This window comes from Lutra lutra, chromosome 3, assembly GCF_902655055.1.
Source record: "Lutra lutra chromosome 3, mLutLut1.2, whole genome shotgun sequence".
NCBI lineage: Eukaryota > Metazoa > Chordata > Mammalia > Carnivora > Mustelidae > Lutra > Lutra lutra.
The window spans coordinates 69,905,883-69,925,857 of NC_062280.1; the positions used below are offsets into that span (position 1 = coordinate 69,905,883).

At 43.4% G+C, this 19,975-nt stretch overlaps 1 protein-coding gene across 7 annotated transcripts in view; it reads left to right on the plus strand.

Moving 5' to 3' along the window:
- The window catches only part of RAPGEF4 (Rap guanine nucleotide exchange factor 4), a 291,866-nt gene that overhangs the window by 206,494 nt on the left and 65,397 nt on the right, over positions 1–19,975 (plus strand). For 6 of the 7 annotated variants that reach the window (XM_047722177.1, XM_047722176.1, XM_047722180.1 and 3 more), the window contains 4 exons: positions 601–654; positions 974–1,080; positions 4,831–4,952; positions 6,272–6,455. In XM_047722177.1, coding sequence (XP_047578133.1) covers positions 601–654; positions 974–1,080; positions 4,831–4,952; positions 6,272–6,455 — 467 coding nt within the window. The remainder of the gene's footprint in view (positions 1–600; positions 655–973; positions 1,081–4,830; positions 4,953–6,271; positions 6,456–19,975) is intronic. The other variant, XM_047722178.1, reaches the window with a different exon arrangement.

A 19,975-nucleotide genomic window follows, 5' to 3' on the forward strand; every position in this document is an offset into this window, starting at 1 on the left:
AAAACTGTACACCACTTTACAAATGAAAGGGATGGTGCAGTAGCTATCCCAGTGTGTTCTAGGAACTTGAGTACATAAAACCACCAAGAAGCATCATTTAGAAATTTAAAGTTTTTTTCCTAAAATTACAAATTGCAAAAAAAAAAAAAAAAAAAAGGAATCTTAACTACATGATAGAGGATGAAATCGCTCATTTCCATTCTAAATCAATACTTTATCTCTATCCCCTGAGATAGGTCATTTTAATCTCCATACATGTTTATCTTGTTTTGCTTTTTCTTCTGCTCTGATGTTTGTTATGCTTTGAGTAGATATTGATTCCCTTCTCATTAAGCCTGCAAACATCTAACCATTCCTATCTGTTTGGTTTTTTTCATTTTTAATAATTTATATTTAAATTCCGGCAAATTGAAGGTCTAATTTTGCCCTTTGAATGCCTCTGCATTCAAGTTATTCAGGCAGATTTTATCTCTTGTTTTTTTTTTTTTAATTCTACTTTAAGTTTTATAAAAATGGATATTTCTTATTATCCCCAACCCATAATTTTCTTTAGCGAACTTTTTGTTTAATTTTCTTTTGCCTTAACATTTTATTTTTCAGACACCTCTCATTGAACCTCACGTTCCTCTTCGTCCTGCTAACACCATTAGCAAGGTAATGGGATGTAGGTGGGTTGATGAGCCGTCAACTTAAGAAGTGATTACTTCTTAAGTAACCGCTGGAGGTGGTCAGTATGTCAGAGCATCATATCAGGAAACCTTGGATACATTTTCTAGACACAGTAAATATCCAGTGTGTTTCAGTTCTTAAATAAAACAGTGACATGTCAGACAAGCGAACAATATAAATGTGTGAATGAGTTGTATTTGGTGAAGCCAGAGTCAGAATGTGATTTAAGTATTCATCTGGTTGTTTTTCCCTATATAATTTCTCCTTCTTCTTCTTCCTCTCCTTTCACTGGATTAAAATCCAGGTCCCTTCGGAGAAGATCCTCAGGGCTGGAAAAATTTTACGAAATGCCATTCTCTCTCGAGCACCTCACATGATAAGAGATAGAAAATACCACCTGAAGACGTACAGGTATGTGCAATAACTCCAAAGCCCCGGGCCCTTCAGGCTCATGTCCCGGGAAATTGGAACAAACTTGCATTTTCTTGTTTTCCATTTGTGGACAGCTTATTTTCTAATCCTCCAGGTTCTGGAACATCTAAGCTTGTTTTTGACCCCTGCTTAACTTTAATTATCCTTCATATTCCCAACAATTACTCCTAAACTAATTTGCTTGGGCATTAGTTTAATTGTGATAAACAAAGAGAAGAAAAATTTTTTTATTTATGATTGCTAATTTTTTTAAGCGAATCATTTACTGAGCATTTATTTACTCTTGAAGCCCTCTGCCAGCCCAGTTTCCATACACTATCCTATTTCATCCTCACCACAACCCTGGTGGGTAGGTGTTAGGCCATTTTTCAGATGATAAAACTGAGGCTCAGAGAGATTAAATAGTTTCCCTTGTCCAAGTCACAAGTCTAGTGAGTGGCAGAGCCAGGATTTAAACCAACCAACCTTGGTTGATGTCCAAGTGCAGTGATCTTCATTTCCTTCTATTATTCATTCATTCCTCAAATGTATTAAGTACCTACTGGGCACCAGATGCTATTGTGTTCTAAGCCCCAAGGATACAGGAGTGAACAAAATTATTATACAATGTTCTTTACAGAGTTTACTTTCTACTGTAGGGTTTCATTCTAGTATAAATATAGTGAGATAGGCAACTCTGTATCACACCTATAATCATTTACAATAAGGACTCATTACAGCTGTCACTGGAGTTAAGACCTTATTTAGCTGAATCTTCTGGGATGACTGAAGAGTGGAGGTCAACTGAAAATTCATGTCTGATTTGGGCTTTTGATTTTTTTTTTTTTTTAATTTTCAATTCGACAAGGATTTAGGAACTGGAATGGTCTATGTATGGCACACAAGCCTTCACTCTCTCCTTTCACCCACGGATCACCCTCATAACCCTCTCTCAGCAATCTCTCAACTCTCCCATTTAGCCTAGACATGACTTCAGAAACCGTCAGACCCGGCATGAGCCACAACCCATTTGATTCACATGAACCAAATTCCTAAGGCACAAGGAGAAGCTAGATGACAAATTTTAAAGTTATCATGAAGGATATATATCTTCCTAATGACTATCAACTATGATAGAACCTGTAAGATTAGACATGATTCACCCTATAGCGAACCTTCGAATACATGTGCCTCAAGATCCAGTCTCTTTCCCAAGGACAGAGAAAGAAAAACATGGCAAACTCTTTTCTGTACTCCATGCAAACAAACACTCTTCAGCTTGTGCTTGTCATGAACATGTTTACAAGACCCAAACTGACAGTATATTTATTACATTAATTGGCCTCTTCTTGGATAGAATTTTGGAAATGAGATAGGATTTGAGAAACACTTCAGTCTTATCAACACATTCCATTTCTTAAGACAGATTATTCATCTAGCCCTTTTCATGTTAATATTTACCAGCTACCATTTTGGGTGACTGCATTTGGAACTCCAACCCTAGAGGTTCATTCTTTTGGGAGTCTGTGGTCTCTACACACTGCTATAATTTTAAGAGCAGTAAAGGTTAAAAAAAAAAAATCATATGTCACATGTTCCCAGAGAGTTAGAACACCTTAACTCATTAAGTAATCTCAAAATCTCATATGGCTAAAGGACCTTTTTCTTTTTAAGTCTTTATTATTATTTTTTTCTGACTTAAGATATGACTATGCTTTTCCAAATGTTGACTTGCATTAGGGAAATTCCATTAAAATATGTCATCTTTGTGACAAAATGGAAACCAGTAGTCAGAAACCATAAACTCTTTCTTGCTCCGTAGTGCTAACATTTTAAATCCCTGAAATATAGGTGTCGTGTCTATTCCACACCCTATGACACAAATTAATGATCTGTTGGTAATAACCCATGGACTCAATTGGAAGCTGAAGGGATGATTTCTTTTTTCTGCATCCCAGTTTGAGTTCCTTGCCCCCACACCTTGTACTTCCCAGTTCCATCTCTCTCCTTCCTATTCTCCACCTCCTTATGTCACTGCTGCACTATTAGAGCTTTGAAGTCTCCCCAGATGCAGTATCATCCCCAGTGATCACCATGCTAAGGTCTGCTGTTAATTCTAAAGTGGCTAGAGATCATTAATGGAGGGGAAACCCAGTGATTCCATCAGATGCAAGTGGCATGTGTCTTTGCTCTGCTTCTGACCGCAGGATTCTCATACCCCGTACAAGGGCCCAGGTGCTCTGGGATCATCTCAGATCCTTTTAGTAAAGACAGTCATTGAGTTAAAAGCCACATGGATTTAATTTTTTATTCTTTTATATGACTTTTCCCATTAAGAAATTCTCAAATTAGAAGAGGCATGTTTTGACAGGTCATATGTTTAGGAGGAATAGTGACTAGGTGCCCCCTTTGCTCACTGAAGTTCTTTATGGGGGTATAGACTGTTTTCAGGGCAGCCCTGGAAACCTGATGGCCTTCTCAGACATTTTCCTGGTGAAATATTCCAGGGTTGGACCTGGATCCGGGCATCCCAGGAGCTTGGACAGATCTCAGAGTGCCTAGAATATTGGAACTGGAAGTGGCCTTAGAAGCCATCTTTTCTTCCTTGTTTTTTTGTTTTTGTTTTTTGTGTTTGTTTGTTTTGTTTTGTTTTTTACAGATGAGAAAACCAAGAATCAGAGAGTTTATACGATATGGCCCTAGTCACATGGCTACTAAGTAGCAGACCCACTGCTGTATCTCATGACCCCTCCCAGGCTAAGCCTCTTCCTAAAGTGCACAGTGCCGGGAAACTCCCCCAGGTTAAACTAAAGAGGCGCTCCCTGAACTCCACCCCAGAGATGGTGCCATCCTTAGCTGGGGATGAGAGGCCACCAGTGACACAGACCCAGCTGCTCTGTGACTTCCTGTGTTGTCCCATGGGATCCGCTCCTAAGGCTTCAAGATTCCATTTCCACCTTTGAATCATCATGCCCCAAACACCTGCTCTTCTCTCCCACCCCACCTCGTGTGTGTGTGTGTGTGTGTGTGTGTGTGTGTGTGATTATATGTTTCCTAACTAATGCACGGAGTTTGCCCATCCCAGCAAACTTACCACTGAGGGGCAACTTGGGGGTGAATGTGTGACTATTACAGAAAGCGCGTGGAGCTCCTCAGATGACAGGCTCTGCCGCAGTGCTGATGCTCATTACATAGGACTTTTTTCAAAGAGATTTGCATCGCTAATTGCTTGTTTCTCCCAACACCCCTCTGAGGAAGATCAGTAGTATTACTTGAAAATATAAAGTGCTATATAATTTTGCACTTATACAGCGCCTTTCATGGAGCACCTCCAAGTGCCTCACAAACATTAACCCCTTCCTCGCAAGGCTCAGGTGAAGGAAGTTAGAATTCCGCTTTGCCTTCCTTTCACACTGAGATTTTCTGGGACGGGCTCAGGGCGAAAGGGTTTCCGTCCCTGGGATTAGTTTGCTAGGTCATGTTCTCCATCTCATGGACCTTCAGTCTCCCCTGGAGCTGCAGTTTGTAATGCTCTTTCATTGCCTGGAAGGTTCCCCTGTGAGCTGAGTGGTTTTACTGTTCTGTGCAAAAATTTGAGAACCAGAGGCCGCACCGTGCCATGATTTGTTGGCATGAGACCTCTTATGGTGGAAGAATGCAAGCATTTCAAGAAGGTCTTTCAAAAGCCATCTCCCAGCTTTCTTCTGCAAGGGGGTGACTTCCCACCCTTTGTGTCCCCCCTCTCCCTAGGCAGTGCTGTGTGGGGACCGAGCTGGTAGACTGGATGCTGCAGCAGACTTCATGCGTTCACTCCCGAACTCAGGCTGTTGGCATGTGGCAGGTGCTGGTGGAGGACAATGTTCTCAACCACGGTAAGATGAGCCATGGTCCCAGGAAAACCCTCTGCAAGGGCTAAGTGCATTTCCCCCATGAGTTGTTGATACAGTCCCACATGGTCAAGAAAGAACTATGATCCCTTCAGGGGCCCGCAGAGCTAGGATCCTCATTTAGCAACACAAATGCAGCAAGTAAAGGCGATGGGTTACTCTGTTCCCCCATTGTGCCTTCCTAACCTGGGGGAATGTATGAAGGGAAAATGAAATTGCGGCCAGAGTGCATCAGTTCCAATTATGTTTATTAGTTTGCATTCACGGTTCATTGATCGTGTGATTATATTCTGAGCACAGCCATCCTGATGCAGGGGCGATTGAAGAGCAATGAAACGTGTGGCTGGGCTGATGGTGTGAAAGAAAGTAATGAATTCCAAAGCTGCCTTTTTTAATGGTGGTGTCATCTGGGAGAGCCAATTTGTACACACACAGGATGACCATATGGCTCAAACACAGATTCTGATTCAGCAGCTTTGGGATGGGTCTTGAGGGTCCGTATTGCCAGCCCACTTCTACCTGATGCCTGTGCTGCGGTCTGGGATCATATATTGAGCAGCAAGAATCTACTTCTCCGCTGCATCTTTCTGTAGTGTCGGTGCTCCATCCTGAAAGGGGGCTTAAAAGCCTTAAGATATAGCAATGAGAGATTCTGAGCCAACTGACTGTCCTACCAAGATCTAAGTCTTTTTCTTTAAAAGGAATGAGAAAAAAAAACAAAAAAATCTTTTCAAATCTCAACTGTACCTTCTAAGGTTATATGACCTAGAAGCTTGGTCTAGTCAGTTTTGTTCAAACAATTAATTTTACTCTTTTTTTTTTTTTTTTTTCCAGTGCAGATAGAAATGTTTACAAACAGCACACACAGAAAGAAAGGCATGAATCCTGATCCCTATTAAGTAGGGTTGTTTGAAGTCTGGGCTCAAAAACCAGTTTAGAGCATCATTTGGCAGTTGGTTATTTTCCTGTTGGGGGCATAGGGCCCTCATGCTAGAAAATGTCACCAGAGCAATTTTTGCGGGTCAAAGTACTCATCTCCGAAAAGTTGGCAGGCTCGCATCAGACAGGGGCAGGGCGAGCTGGAGCCGGGCGGGTCCGAGAGGGCGGCGAGGTGCCGGGCCGCGGCGTGGGAGGTCAAGGCTCCCAGCTGCATGGCCCTGGGCGAGGCGGAGGGAGGGCGCTGAGGAGGCTCAGCACTTCGCTGTCACTTGGCTCTCGCGGCCGACACCGTCCCTTTGCTTCTGGTAAACGGGGCTGGGAGGCCGAGGGACACCGGGTGACGCCTGCCTTCATGTTCCGCCTAGTGGACCAGGAGCACCACTTCCAAGACAAATATTTATTTTATCGATTTCTGGATGACGAGCACGAGGATGCCCCCTTGCCTACTGAGGAGGAGAAGAAGGAGTGTGATGAGGAGCTGCAGGACACCATGCTGCTGCTGTCGCAGATGGGCCCTGACGCCCACATGAGGATGATCCTCCGCAAACCGTGAGTGAGGGCGCGCCGGCGCCCCCTGCAGGTCCCCGGGGCCGCGGCGGGAGCGGGGGAGTGGGGCTGCTTTCCAAAGTCCCGGCCTTCACCCGGGGCCCAAGGAAGAGGTTCTGAGGGGCGACACAGCAGCGTTTGTCCCCCCTCCGTTTTATTTTTGAGCTAGAGAATTCCATTTCCCTTCCGCATGAGTTAAAACCGTACAGATTGTTAGCGGTTGGTTCAGGATGTCAACACGGGGTCCACCTATTAAACGACCTTTGGGCGATGACGAACAGAAATTGCTCAGTTTCTGTGCCAGACTGCGACAGCCCCTTTCTTTCTAATGCAAGAGGGTGAGGGTCATCAGAATGCCTTCCATCTCCCCCTTCCCTCTCAGCCAAAACCTCCCCCTTTCAGTTACAACCCATCAGCTATGTTGGAGGATTCTGAAATGTTTAATCAGCTGGATTCGGGAAGAATTTACTGAGCCCCTCTTTTACTCAGGGAGCTCTCCCGGTTGCTCTGGGGCATACAGAGAAACATATGCCACGGCCCCAAGCTGGGGGAAACCTTTTCAATAAGGGATGACTGGGCACTTGGTTCTGAGGCCACCACATACAGGCTTGTGTTTTTCTTCTGGGAATAAAACAGCCCTCCACCCTGAGACCAGGGCCAGCAGCCATGGAAGTCGGCTCTGAGTCACTTGGCTTGGCCAGCCTCTGTTTATTAGCGGGACTTGACAAGAGCATTGAACTTTGCATGTGTTGTATGTCCACTGGGCACTTTCCAAAAGTGCCAGGTCCCTCAGACCAACTTCCCCAACATCTGCCACTTAGACCAACTTATAGTACTTCTCAGTGCTCCTGTTTCCTTCTTTCAATATATTTTATTTTTTTGTCAAGTTATGTCCCCTTGGTCAAAACTTTCTCTTGAGTCTTCATGTGCACCACCATGTGTATCAAAGGCCTGCCCTGATCCCAGTTAGCACCATCATTTTTAGTTCTAGAACATGGGTTCTGATTTGGTCCTTTTAGCCTCAAAACCCTTCCTTCAAACAAAATTTTTATGGAAAAATCCAAACCATCAAACAGAAAAGCCAGGACTTCACTGACCTAATGATAAGTGGCATCTGAGAATATTGCCCAGCCAATGTGTGCTGTGTCTGCAGATCACAGGTGTGGGTGGCTAAGGGGACACAAGAGAATCATCAGGACATGATGATGAGGACTCAGATGAACACCATGCTAACCCATGTTTTCTTTCACATCAGCCTGCATCCCCTCTCCCTTCCCCACACGTCTTTGTCCCATTGTCTGGATCCATCCACTTCTTGCTACCACTTTCATTCAAGCCAACACCATACAGTGGTTCTGAATCAGAAGTGGGACAGCTCCTAAGGGGCATTTGGAAATGGGGAAGGGTGTTTTGGTTGCTCCTTGGGGGAGCACACTTCTGCCACTCACCTGGCAGTGGCTAGGACCAAAGGATGCTCAACACACCCAACAAGACCTAGAACTCTACACAATAAGGCGCCATCCTGAAACTAATGCTGCTGTTGAGAAACATTTCTTTAGGCTGTGATTTTCTGAAAGGCAAGGACACATCTCATTTTACTTCATTCATTCATTCATTTAACCAATATTCAATAAACACCTACTTTGTTTTAGAAACTATGTTAGTTGCTAAGGCTGAGGCATCAAACAAGAGGGTTGCATCTCCTTGCTGGAGCTTTCTGCCTAGTCCAAGAGACAGACCTTCAACAGTTATGCAAGGAATCATTTTATCATAGCTGTTGTACATGCTACAAAGGAAAATGTAGTGTATATTAATAGAATATAATATGGAAAGGGGGATTTAATCTGGCATAGAAGTTAGAGAAAGCCATATTCCTAGCTCTGTGCATTCCACCCAGCAGACCATCATTAACATTTGCTGGGTGAATGAATGGTCAGAGGAATATATAGTCCCAGCTAATGTGCCCTCAGCTCTTAGCTGCTTCAAGGGAAGCAGAAATGCCATTCGATTCACAGAGATTTTTGAGTATGGACCAAAGAGGTTTTGTTTTGTTTTGTTTTGTCTTTTAAGTAATAAAAGGGTTCCTGCCTTTGGAAATTTTATAATCCAGTAGGGAAGGCACTCCCAAATTAGATTCTGATGCAGCAAACATTTATTGAGCGCCTGCTGTGTGCCAGAAACATTCATGCTAATTGCTTGACTCACCCTCACGAGAGCCTGAGAGCTGCTTTCGTGAGTGACCCTTGGAAATAGGAACCTTGTTCTTGTGCTTCTTTTCTTCTCTGAATTGCATGATCCTTGGCAGCCTGAAGATTCTTCAGAGAAAACTACATTCCACAGGTTGGATTTTTCCTGTCAATCACTGGAAAGTACAGGTTTCACCAGCATTCCAAGACATATCTCTTGGGTGGCCTGGGGAGTTTTCCCATCTTTCCGGGCTCTGTGAAACTACAAAATTGAAATCGAGCTGGTAGTTCTTCTGACTCAGTACGCCTTTTCTTTCTGTTGGAAAGACAGCCCCTAAGAGATGAGAGGGAAAAGTGAAAAAGAAGGAATCTCAGGGGGCAGACTTTCAAACCCTACAAACACACACACACACTTTTGGAGGACAGTCTGATAATGACTTGTGGAGCTTCTGTTTTATTTTATCTAAGTGGAAAGGAAATATGCTTAGTTGACCAAGAATTGCCAGTATCACTGTTACCCTTAAAGAGACTAGCTGAGCACTTTGGTCCTCGAAACTTGAGGGCATGTTCAAAGGTCCTGGAAATGTGGACTTTTTACTGCCCAGACAGCCAAGTCATTAGGAAATGTGGAGGCAAGAGATGCATTGGCTCCATATCGACCGGGGCAGGACCCCCCAATTTTTTTTTAACTCAGCACAGCTGCATTTTATAATAGTCACCACTGCTCGAGAGGCTGCAGAACTCTGATAATTACTGGGAAAGAAATAACACAATATTCTTTGATGAGAAGATTACTTTGAGATTTGATTGTATAATGAAGATGTTGCTTTGAAAGGTACTTCCCATTGTTCTGAATCTGAGACTCGCTAGCAAAAAAAAAAAAAAAAATGTCACTTGTTTTGACAGGCTACTTAGAAAAATTCTCTGTTTATTACATTAACTGCAGCATTTTAACTGTCAGACTATGAAAGAATGTTCTGTAGTTTAAAAAACAGAATAGAGCTTCAGGAGAAATTTTTTTGGCATACTCTTGTTGCTATTGGTATTGAAAAAAAAAAAACATACATTCTGAATGTGAAATTAGCTTTTTGTGTGGTGGCAGGCAGAGTGACTCACAATGCCCATCCTGGTTTCACAGGTGCAGACCTGGATGGCATTGGGGGACAAGTACTATAGAGCAGTGACAGTTTGACGGTGCTGTTGTTGTAGCTCACAGACGGGGCCATCAAATCTCAGATGAGCTCTTGGAGCTAATTGTTTTGATTTTGCTTTGTTTATAAGTCTAAAGACAAGAGGTTACCCTACAGCAAGTAGATACAGTGGAGTTCCTTGCCAATAGAAATGTTCCTTCCGCTTACCTTTGAGCAGACTTTGGATAGGGGCCATGGGCAAAAAGATATACCCTGACCAGATAAGGAGGGATTTATAAGCTCAGGGGCCCACTGGATAAAAAGAGGCTTCAAGGACACAAAGAGGGCTCTGGTCATACCTATATGCCCCTCAACCTCTTCTTCCAAGAAAAGTGAGTTATGATGTCCCACTGTTGGGCATGATCAGTCCGAAACCAGCCTAAAGGTGGGAGGGAAATGAAATAGATGCCATTTGCCAAAGGTAGGTCTGCAGTTCTGAAATTCCTTACAAGTCTAGAAGCTTACCTAGTTGGGAAAGGGTTAAGTTAGTTGTCTTGAGCAGAAGGGGGGGGAATATATATATAGATATATACTTTATACATAATATATATCTATATATCTATATATATAACAAAGAAATAACATATAAATATGTAAATATGTGTAACAAAGACATGATATATGAATACACACACACACACACACACACACACACAGAGAAAGAGAATTCTTGGCAGATTCTGGAATCTTCCAAACAGGCCAGGAACTCAGAAAGTTGAGGTCTTTTATTTCATGGGATAAATTAATATTTTCTAACATATGCTATAGGGCATAAGTTTAAAAGGAAACAATTTAGATGATTAAATGATATGAGAAAATACGCGGCGGGAGCGGGGTGTTAATCTGATCAGTTGGCTGCATTAAGGCAACCCCCACCTGCTGTTCCACACACTTGCTCTAGAGGGCATTTGAGAGGCTGTGTATTTTCTCTAAATTAGCAGAGCCTCTTTTAATAGGGTCTTTATCTGTCCAAACTGTTTTGAGGGTGTGAAATTTGAAATCCTGATAATTATAGGGAAATTTGCTTCCTCAGGGGAGCCCAGATTAGCAAGCCTAAAATCAGTGGTGCCTCAGGCTTTGATTTCTGTTGGGCTATGCCAAGAAATGTTCAAAGTTATGAAATTCATCCTCAGATACAAATCAGATGAAAAACGAAACATGACTTACAGACCCTAATCTTTATGACCTGAGAAATTCATTGTGAATCTTTTCTTTCACTGCATGACAAACTTTGCCTTTGTTTTTTTTCTGGAGAGATTGCTGTGCCCTAAGTGAAAGCTTGTAGAATTTACCAGAAGAAATGATTGCATTAAGTGGGCCATTTCTTGGGTTTGGATTTGTTGCCTCTCCCCTATGAAGGCAATTTACTACTTAACCCTCATGTTTACGTGCCCAAGCAGCCAACCACTGGATGACTGCCATTGAGATTCAGATTTGGGAGAGGGGAAGATGGGTGTAGCTGCCCATTTACAGTGCAGGCCTCATTATAAGATTACCTCAAGATTTTAATGACTTTTAATTGTTAAAGTCATTGTGTTCATTGCAGAAAATTTGGAAGCTACCTTAAAGAGTTAAAGAAAAATAAATAGCACCTGCAATCCCATCTCCCAGAGATAATTATCAGCATTTTGGTGCATATCCCTCTGGTCATTTTTCAATTCCTAACTTTTTGCCCTTAATAATACATTGTGATATTCTCCCTTAACCTTAAATATTCTTCCAGGATAGGATTTTTAATAGGTGCATAGTAGCCAGCCTTCTGAATGTCCCTAATACATTTAGTCCTTGTTGGATGTTAGGCTCATTCTCAAGGCCTTTCTTTACAGCAGCAAAAAAAAATAATAATATCTTAGTGCTCTTTTTCCTAGAACAAAGAAAGAACTCCTAGCCTGACAGGAGTGCAGGGGTGGGCCTGGGGCCAGAAAGATGTCAGGAAAGTTCCAGCAGGGAACAGTAAGCTGTTTCACACTGAATGAATGCCCAGACCATGAGTGCTAGTAAATGGGACCAGAGAGTTTGGCCCAGGTCAGATTGCGGGGGCGGGGGGGGGGGGGTGTCTGCTGTGTACCCTATGTGCGCTGGATAGTATTATATAGCCATTCGGGGACCACTGAAGAGCCTTAAAGGGAGGTGTGGTTTGCAGTGAGTAGGTTTCTCTGCTATCTGTGGGGATGCTGAGACTAAAGACATGATGCCAGATAGTGAGTTCTTTGAGCTTAAAAATTAATTCTATCATGAGAATTTAAGGAAGCATTTGAGACACATGAACCACGAGACTGCTGAATAAAGTGAAGGTTAAGATGGAGCTCCAGAGCCCTGGCTTCTAGTCTCACCAAATCACCAGTGAGTACCTAACATCTCCAGATTACAAATCTCCTAAATTGCAAAGCAGGTGTAAGAATACCTGCTTACCCTCTCTCAGCCTCACAAGCAGACTGTACACAGAAAAGGAAATGCAGTTGTATTCAATCACAGCCAACATTTATTGAGCACACGTATGCGAGGGACTATGCTCAACAAATCTAATTCAATTTTTTCAACAGAACTGTGAGGTAGGTATTAATATCATCTCCATTTTGTAGATTCGGAAACGGGCATAGGTTGAATCACTTCCCTGTGTTGGACCCAGGATTTGGTCCAGGTCTGTCTGGCTCCGGAATCTGTGTTCTTGACTGTGGTCTACCACCTTTCTCGGGCCAAAGAGGGTTCAAAATGGCCTCCTGGGTTTATTCTTAGAGCATTGATAAGGAAAGATGTCATGGGTACTTGATTTAAAAATAATTATTACAGACTAACCTCATCTTACTCAATTATTACCTTATAGACCTGAATGGAATACAAGTGTTATCATCTACTTAGAAAAATATTCACATCAACTCGCTAGCCAGGATTATAAATAAAACTTAATAATTAATAGATGAATCACACTACATAGTATATATAGTGAACTTATATACCTCCCATCCTGAACCTCAAAACAACTTTATGAAATGAACAGGACTTATGTTATCCACCATTTACACGTGGAGAAATTGAGCTTAGTAGATGTCAAGGGCTTTCCTTGACATCACACAGAAGTATATGTAGCTGAACTGCGTACCGAGTCCTCATGTCTGCTTACTCCAAATCCAGTTTCATTCCATTTTTTTTTTTTCCCATGAAGAATATTCTTTCTTCTGTTAGGTTGCTTCAACTTCATCCTCTCTAGTGTGTTTATTGAATGAGGAGTGAAATCCAAAGAAATACGCATAATCCCTCTGTCCCTGATTAATTAAGAATCAGTTTTTGCAAGGAAAAAGTAATACTGCATCTACACAGCACCTCCCCCAAACCGTTTGTATTTTCTGTCTGCGATATATATGCGTCATACACAAGGGCAAGCAAGTAGCTGTCCTATCTGATGCCATCCAGATTTGTTTTTCTCAACTTGCTGCTTAGGTGTCCTAAAGGAAAATATCTCTACTTGCATCTTTTCAGAGGTTTAATATTAAACTTCTAGCGTGCCCCTGTAGTAACCACTTTTGCTGGTAGAATGCTGGGCATATTCAGTGTCTTTTTTGGAGGGGGACGTATTCAGTTTCTAAATGTGAAAAACCTTAAATTACATTGTCCTAAAAACACTTAGCACTCGGGGGCTTTAATTATGGAAACTTACCCCATACCCTGATGGGGATGACTTCATTTCTCAGAAATATTCATAAGGCATCTGCCCTTGACTGCAATGGTAGTCTGTATTCATTTCTAACCTCACAAAGAAGGAAAGAATCCCCATGTTCCCAGGCATTGCTATCAGAACTAAAAAAAATGCCTACTTTCATAGGAAGTAAACTTAAAATGTTCTTTTCTGGGCTAAAGATAAGGCAAAGGGGTGGTGGTGTGGCAGGGAAGTGAGCAGCTAGAGCGGGGCAGGACACTTTAAATGTCCAGTCCCCAGGTTCCTGGAGTGGCTCCAACCCTGAAGATCCAAGTCTTAAGAAGCAAGAGTCCTGGGAGGTGAAGAAATGAAGCATGTTTTGTTGGTTTATTTGACAAGAGGGTGCGAATTGACCCCAAACCTCCTTTAAGGGAAGTGGAAGAAGTGATATCTAAGATCTTAAGAGTGCTGGAAAATGTTCCAAGTTTGAGAAATGACTTAAAAGCTGGACAGTCAGGTGGGATGAGGTGGAGTGTTGCAAGAAAAATAAAGCGTTCCCACCCCACCCTCAGGAAAAACAAATAATAAAGCATTTCCTTTATTTTGAAGCATGACCATGGGTTACTGAATATTTATAACATTGACTTTTCTGGGTATTCTCCCCACGCACCAGGGACAAAGTCTACCGGACAACGGGTCTAGAAGAACTGGGTTATTTACTTTCTCACCAGCATATTTCACCACTGGCCACACCAATGTGCTGCTTGGTGTCTGGACGAATCCCTCATTTTATCCACGTTCCAATAGCTGGGGAGCTCTGTCTCTGACCTTGATAAATTCCTTGATAAAACTGTATTTACCAGCAGCTTCCAATATCACCTGAGCCCCCCCCATCCTTTAATGTGTAAACTGCTTCTCCATCCATCCCCGTTTATTATCTTGTCTGTAACTAGACATAGCTGGCAGAATGCGTCCCCTGCAGAAACTAGGCCTTCCCACAGCAGGATCCGACAAATCCACATCAATGTGGCACCACGCAGATTTGTAAAGAAGCAGGGATGCCTAATATCTCTCCCTGTGACATCTGGAGAAGGACAAGTAAAGACCAGGTCCATTCCCCGGCTGCCACTCAGAGCAGCGAGAGGCTCAGTTCGCTTCCCCAGCCTCATCAGTTACTTTGTGAAGGTGCTTGGGAGTTCCCTCCTCCTGCTTGGGGCACAGTGTTCCCTTGACTCTTGAAAGCCAAATTGCCTTCAGTCCTTGGGACCCTTTCATTACTGTTTGAACAGGCTGGGGTCTGATTTGCAGGATCTCTTCTCCATTTTTTTTCCCTGTCACCCCCGTAAAGACCAAAGCATGAGAGGTGCTTCATTGCCACTGTTTGCCATGAGTAACCCGCTTTTAAAATGTGACTCTGTGCAGTGATTGTGGTGGGGAAGGCTCACTTGTAGTTGTTATCAGGTGCCCTTTGGTGGGGTGGGGGCTGGGGAGGACTACAGATCAAGAGCAGAGAGGTGAGTCTTTCCTGAAACGCTAGATGGCACAGCAGCTCTGAGCTGGCGGCCTTGGGAGAGGCTGGGCTGGCTCTCCTTGTTGCCCGCCACAAACCAGAAGATTCACCTGGGGTGGGAGAGGGACTCATACTGTGATTCACTCCCGTGGGCAGAGGTTGGCCACTTGTGCTCCAGCTGACCTCCTCGCCGGGACTTCCCTCCACTTTCAGTCGTAACGATAGGCTGACGCCCCAGGAACATCAGTGAGTTTGCTCGTGGCCAACCTCCTGCAAATGATTTTGTGGCTTTGTTAACCGGGAATATACTCATTTTTTAGAATAAGTCCGCTCGCACCTTGCAGTCCTGACTTCTGTCACCTCTTTAAAACATCTGCTGTAAACAGGACCGAAAAGTTCACTGCTACATGGGTGGATGGCCAAATGACAGTGGCTTGCCCTGTGATCACGCTGACCACGTTAGACCACGGGGTTGTATCTTTCTTTTTTTTTTTTTTTTCTTTTTTCCCTTTCATTTTGAATGTTATTTAGGACTCAGAGACTAAACTGCTTTTAGGCTTTGTTCCATTCTGTTTCAAAAAGCTGTCGTGGGTTTCTCCACAGCACCCAGCTAGTTCCTGTGGAAGCGTTTGCTTCTCTGGAGTGGTTATCAATGAATGGAGGACTGGGTGGAGAATAAGCCGCCACATGGATTTCTGCACAGGTGTGGTCTGCATTCCCAACAGAGCCGCCCCTAAAGGCAGCAGAGACCATGTTTCCTGGTAGGCTTCACTTTATGAGAGGCACATGGGGAGCAAGCCGGCCGAAGCCACCTCCCTTCCACACATTAATTGCCAGACGAAGGAGAGTTTCCCAGGAGTGGAGCCTTTCTGGGTAGAGCTGCTATTCCTCCTCTGTGCCTGGCAGGAGGGCCCAGGTCTTCTCTCCCAGGCTCATCCCTGGGCATTTGTCTTAGAGAGCAGGTCTTAAGTTTTAGCCTGACTGGAAATTCTGCACTGCCTCCTGCTCTGAGTGGGGTGTAGGAAAGATGGCCAACTGCCCGCTGACCTGAGAGGAGCCGTCTTTTGGTGAACCACTCGGACCCTCTCCTGCCCTTGTCTTGTCTGTTGTCTTCCTCTCATGGTAGTTTCTGTGAGGGTGGAGCTGTGGTGGCTTTAGTTACTTCTCAGACATTTTCTTCCTCTCTGCTTTCTGTCACCCAAGAATTCCTAAAACTCTCTGGTCTGCCCATGGTACTATTTTGTGGTTTGTGGTAATGGTGATGCATGTTTGTTTTTAGCACTGTTTTTGGATTTTAAAATACCTTTCCCATCAGACTGTTAGTATGGCAGATAAAAATATGGCCAAAAAACGGCTGAGCCCCACAAATGTTGCTTGGTCTGCGATGGTCCCCTCTCTCCAGGCTACCACTGATCTTGATTTAGTTAGACTGAGTGACTTTTGCTGATCTAATGTGATTTCCTCCTCACAACTGGATGAATAAAATCTATAATCCTATAGAAAATATGTCTTTTCTATCGTTTTATAGGATTTGAAGGGTGGGGTTCAATATTCACATCCTATCTCCTTCATCCATTATTAATTTACTAATTCGTCATGACAAACCCGTGCCATATCAAAAGTGAATTGTGTCATGGGCATCTCGTCTGACTTGACCTTCATTAGGAAGGATAGCAGAGCACAAGCCCCCATTTCCCTTAGGCCACAGAACAAGAACTGGTCCAGAGTACTGCTGCCTTCTTCTTTGGGCAGACCCTGAGTTCAGCATGAATTGTAAGAACATGTGTGTTCATTCATCTGATGAGTTGGTAATAATGCTTTCCTGCACTTGGGCTGTATTTCCAATGTGTCGATACTTTGTGTATATTAACTCATTCGATCTTTATGACAACCTTGTTTATTATTCCCATTTTACAGAGGCAGAAACAAGGCATTACACCAATCACGTACCTAGGAAGTTCCCGATTTAGATCTCCAATCCAGTGCCCTTTGCATGACCAGATGCTGTTTATCTTGAGAAGAGCAGACTAGAGTTATGGATATTTAAGCATTCTTGACTGTATGTGGTAATTACCACAGCAGCAGGACCATGTGTCATGGAAGAATAAGGGTTGCAGAACCAATTTTAGCTAGGAGAGATGACATCTGTGTTGGGCTTGCAGCAGAACAAAATATAGCAAAGAGAGGAGCATGGGGAAAGTCTTGGAGGCACGAACAAGCCTCACATGTTGGAAGAATGCAGAGGTGTCTGGTATGGCTGGAGCAGAGTGCAGAGCCATGAGGGAAGGGGGTGAAGGAGGGGAGACAGAGGAGTCCGGGGAAGTAGATTGAGGTCCCCCTTCCCAGAGCCTTGTGGGGTGATGAGGGAGCCTTTCTGGACCAACTGACCTTGTGGTACCTGTGGCTTATCTGGAAGGAGATGACCAGGAAGCTCTTGGAGCTCACATCTGTTTGGAGACAAAGATTCAGGTCTCAGCATTACATAGATGAACGTTGGGGGGTTTTCCCCCAGGGAGAGAAGGGAGAACACACTGAGCACGGAGCTGACAGCAGAACCCTGGGGCGTAGCACAACCCAGGAAGTGAACAAAAGAACAACAGACCAGAGAATGCACAAGAAGAAGCACTTTGGAAGGCAGGAGAGAGCCAGGAGGGCAGCGGCATGGGAGAGCAGGGAACTCCAGGCAGCGCTCAGCGACCTGGGGCAGCAGGGAGTGGAAGAGATTGCAAAAATTCTTTACATTCTTTCCCATCTTCACCTCTCCTCTCCCACACTCAGCGAAGGTCCTAGGATGACCCAGAGTGGCTCAACAGCAGCCTTGAACCACTGTGTCAAATGCTGCATTGAGAATCTGACCACGTTCTTCATGCTAACTTCATGTAACTCTTGGATGAAATAGAACCATTTTCATTTCATTTTTTATTGAAGTATAGTATGAACAGTATAGAACTGAAATATCCGTTCAATATGATGGGATTTATAGATTCTAAAGGCAGCACTCATTTTTTTTTTAATCGCTAAGAGTTGATCGGTATGGTGCTCACATCGAGACTATCGTAAAAACTCCTCCTCAACTCAGAGATCTGCTCCCAAAACTTTGAAGCTGTCAAGATTTTACAGCTAAATTCCAACGTTTTCTTTCTCCAACTGAGTTTTCTTCTTCCCCACGGAGGTGAGAATGAGGCTTGCCAACTGTTTTCTCTTTTAGCCAGGCTTCTAGGAGGGTCCGTGCTATTTGCCGCTGATGTCAAGTAGCAGGAACAGCGGGGCTGCTCCTCGTGCTCGAGAGCCATAATCCTATTACGCCCACCTGAGACTTTCACATTAGCTGCCTCTGTCGTGGGAGAGGGGCTGAGGTGACTCAATTGACTTTTAAATCCCCGAGGGTCCCAGTTTCAAAATCCCCAGGTCTAAGTCAAGTAGTAGATTAGGCCCCTTACTGACAAGGCCTGGCTCCCTGAGAGCCCGAAAGGCCTTAGCTTTCTCTTCGGTGTCTTTGGGTCCCACACTTCCAGAGTTCCATCCCTAAGCACCAACCGGGTTGGTACACGGTTGTGTCCTTCTTTGGTGAAGCTTCGCAGGAAGTGAAGCTGCCTGGCATCCCCCTGGGTCATGGATTGAATACCTGTCCCTTTGAATAGTCAGGATTAGAAAACATACCCTCTGTGATGCTAGAAAAGAAAGATCCTACTCTTTTGTTACGGCAAAGCTGCCCTTCAAAAGGTAATGCGGGAGGTATGCAAAGAGCTTTTCTTCCTCCAGGTAGCCACACTTGATCTGTCAAGTCCCTCCTATGACATAGGCTATGGCTGCAAAATCATTTTATCCAGGCAATTATTTTATTTACAACTCAGTTTTGATTGCTCAGACTACTTATCCATAACTACATCTGAAACTTCTTTCAGATGTAATTTGCTGGCCCAAATTTCATACTTTATCTGTAAATTTGTTTAACTCCTTAAGCAAGGGTTTGAGCTTTGAATATCACTTTGCTGGTTTGTTGGTCCCCCCGCCCCCGGCTTAAATAAATATGCAGGTACTTTCACATTCACTAATTCTTTAGCTCTCACGCCTGTCTCAGGAAGGTATTGTCCCCAATTTACAGATGAGACTGACACTAATGTCACATGGCTGTGAGTGGTTGCACTGAGGTTAAAATTTGATCTTCAGACTCAAAATCCAGTGCTCTGCTCAATACACCCCCATATTTATTTGAACAAGGAACGCTTTTTAAAATGTGACATAATTAAGGATAAAACACCATCAGAAACACTTCATTGAGGTTTAAATGTTTAACATACAGTGACATTGAGGAATATCATAAATTGTTGAAATTTTAGAACAAAATACATAGACTGATGGTTATATAATAGGTTACATATATGACTGCACCAGTTAGCTGAGAATAAATGCTGCCTGTCCATCCACATAGCACTTTGAGAATTAATAACCGATTTGTTTGTTTTTTAAGTTTCAAAAACATGTTTGCCAGGGTTTCTTCTATTGCAGAGAGCAAAAAAAAACCCAGATTATTGACCAATCATATCAATTATCACTGGTTTTTAATTAAACACTACTCGCGATTCCAGAAAATCAGACACAAAAGAAGATAAGGAATTTGCTCAGTCCTCCTCTGCCAAAATGTCTGTGATACCTTCGTATCCTATCCTTAGAGGCAGGTAATTAGATATTAGTTTTATAATAATTTATAGAAAAAAAATGTAGATACAACACTGATTGACATCTCACGGAAGACTGGTCTTCCATGGGACATCCATGGGTCTCATTTGGGAAATGAGAGTGTATACCTTCCTTCTCTCCCTTTCTTACTAATTAATCCAAGACATGACTATTTGCCTCCTGCTCATCTCATGCCCTCATTTCCTCAGGGACAGGAGAGAAAATATTGAGTCTGTATTAACCCTCTATTTGAGCCCTGTGCTGGAAGCATGTTACATAACCCAAAACAGCGATGGGAGCATTCTTCTGTTAGGCTAAGACAT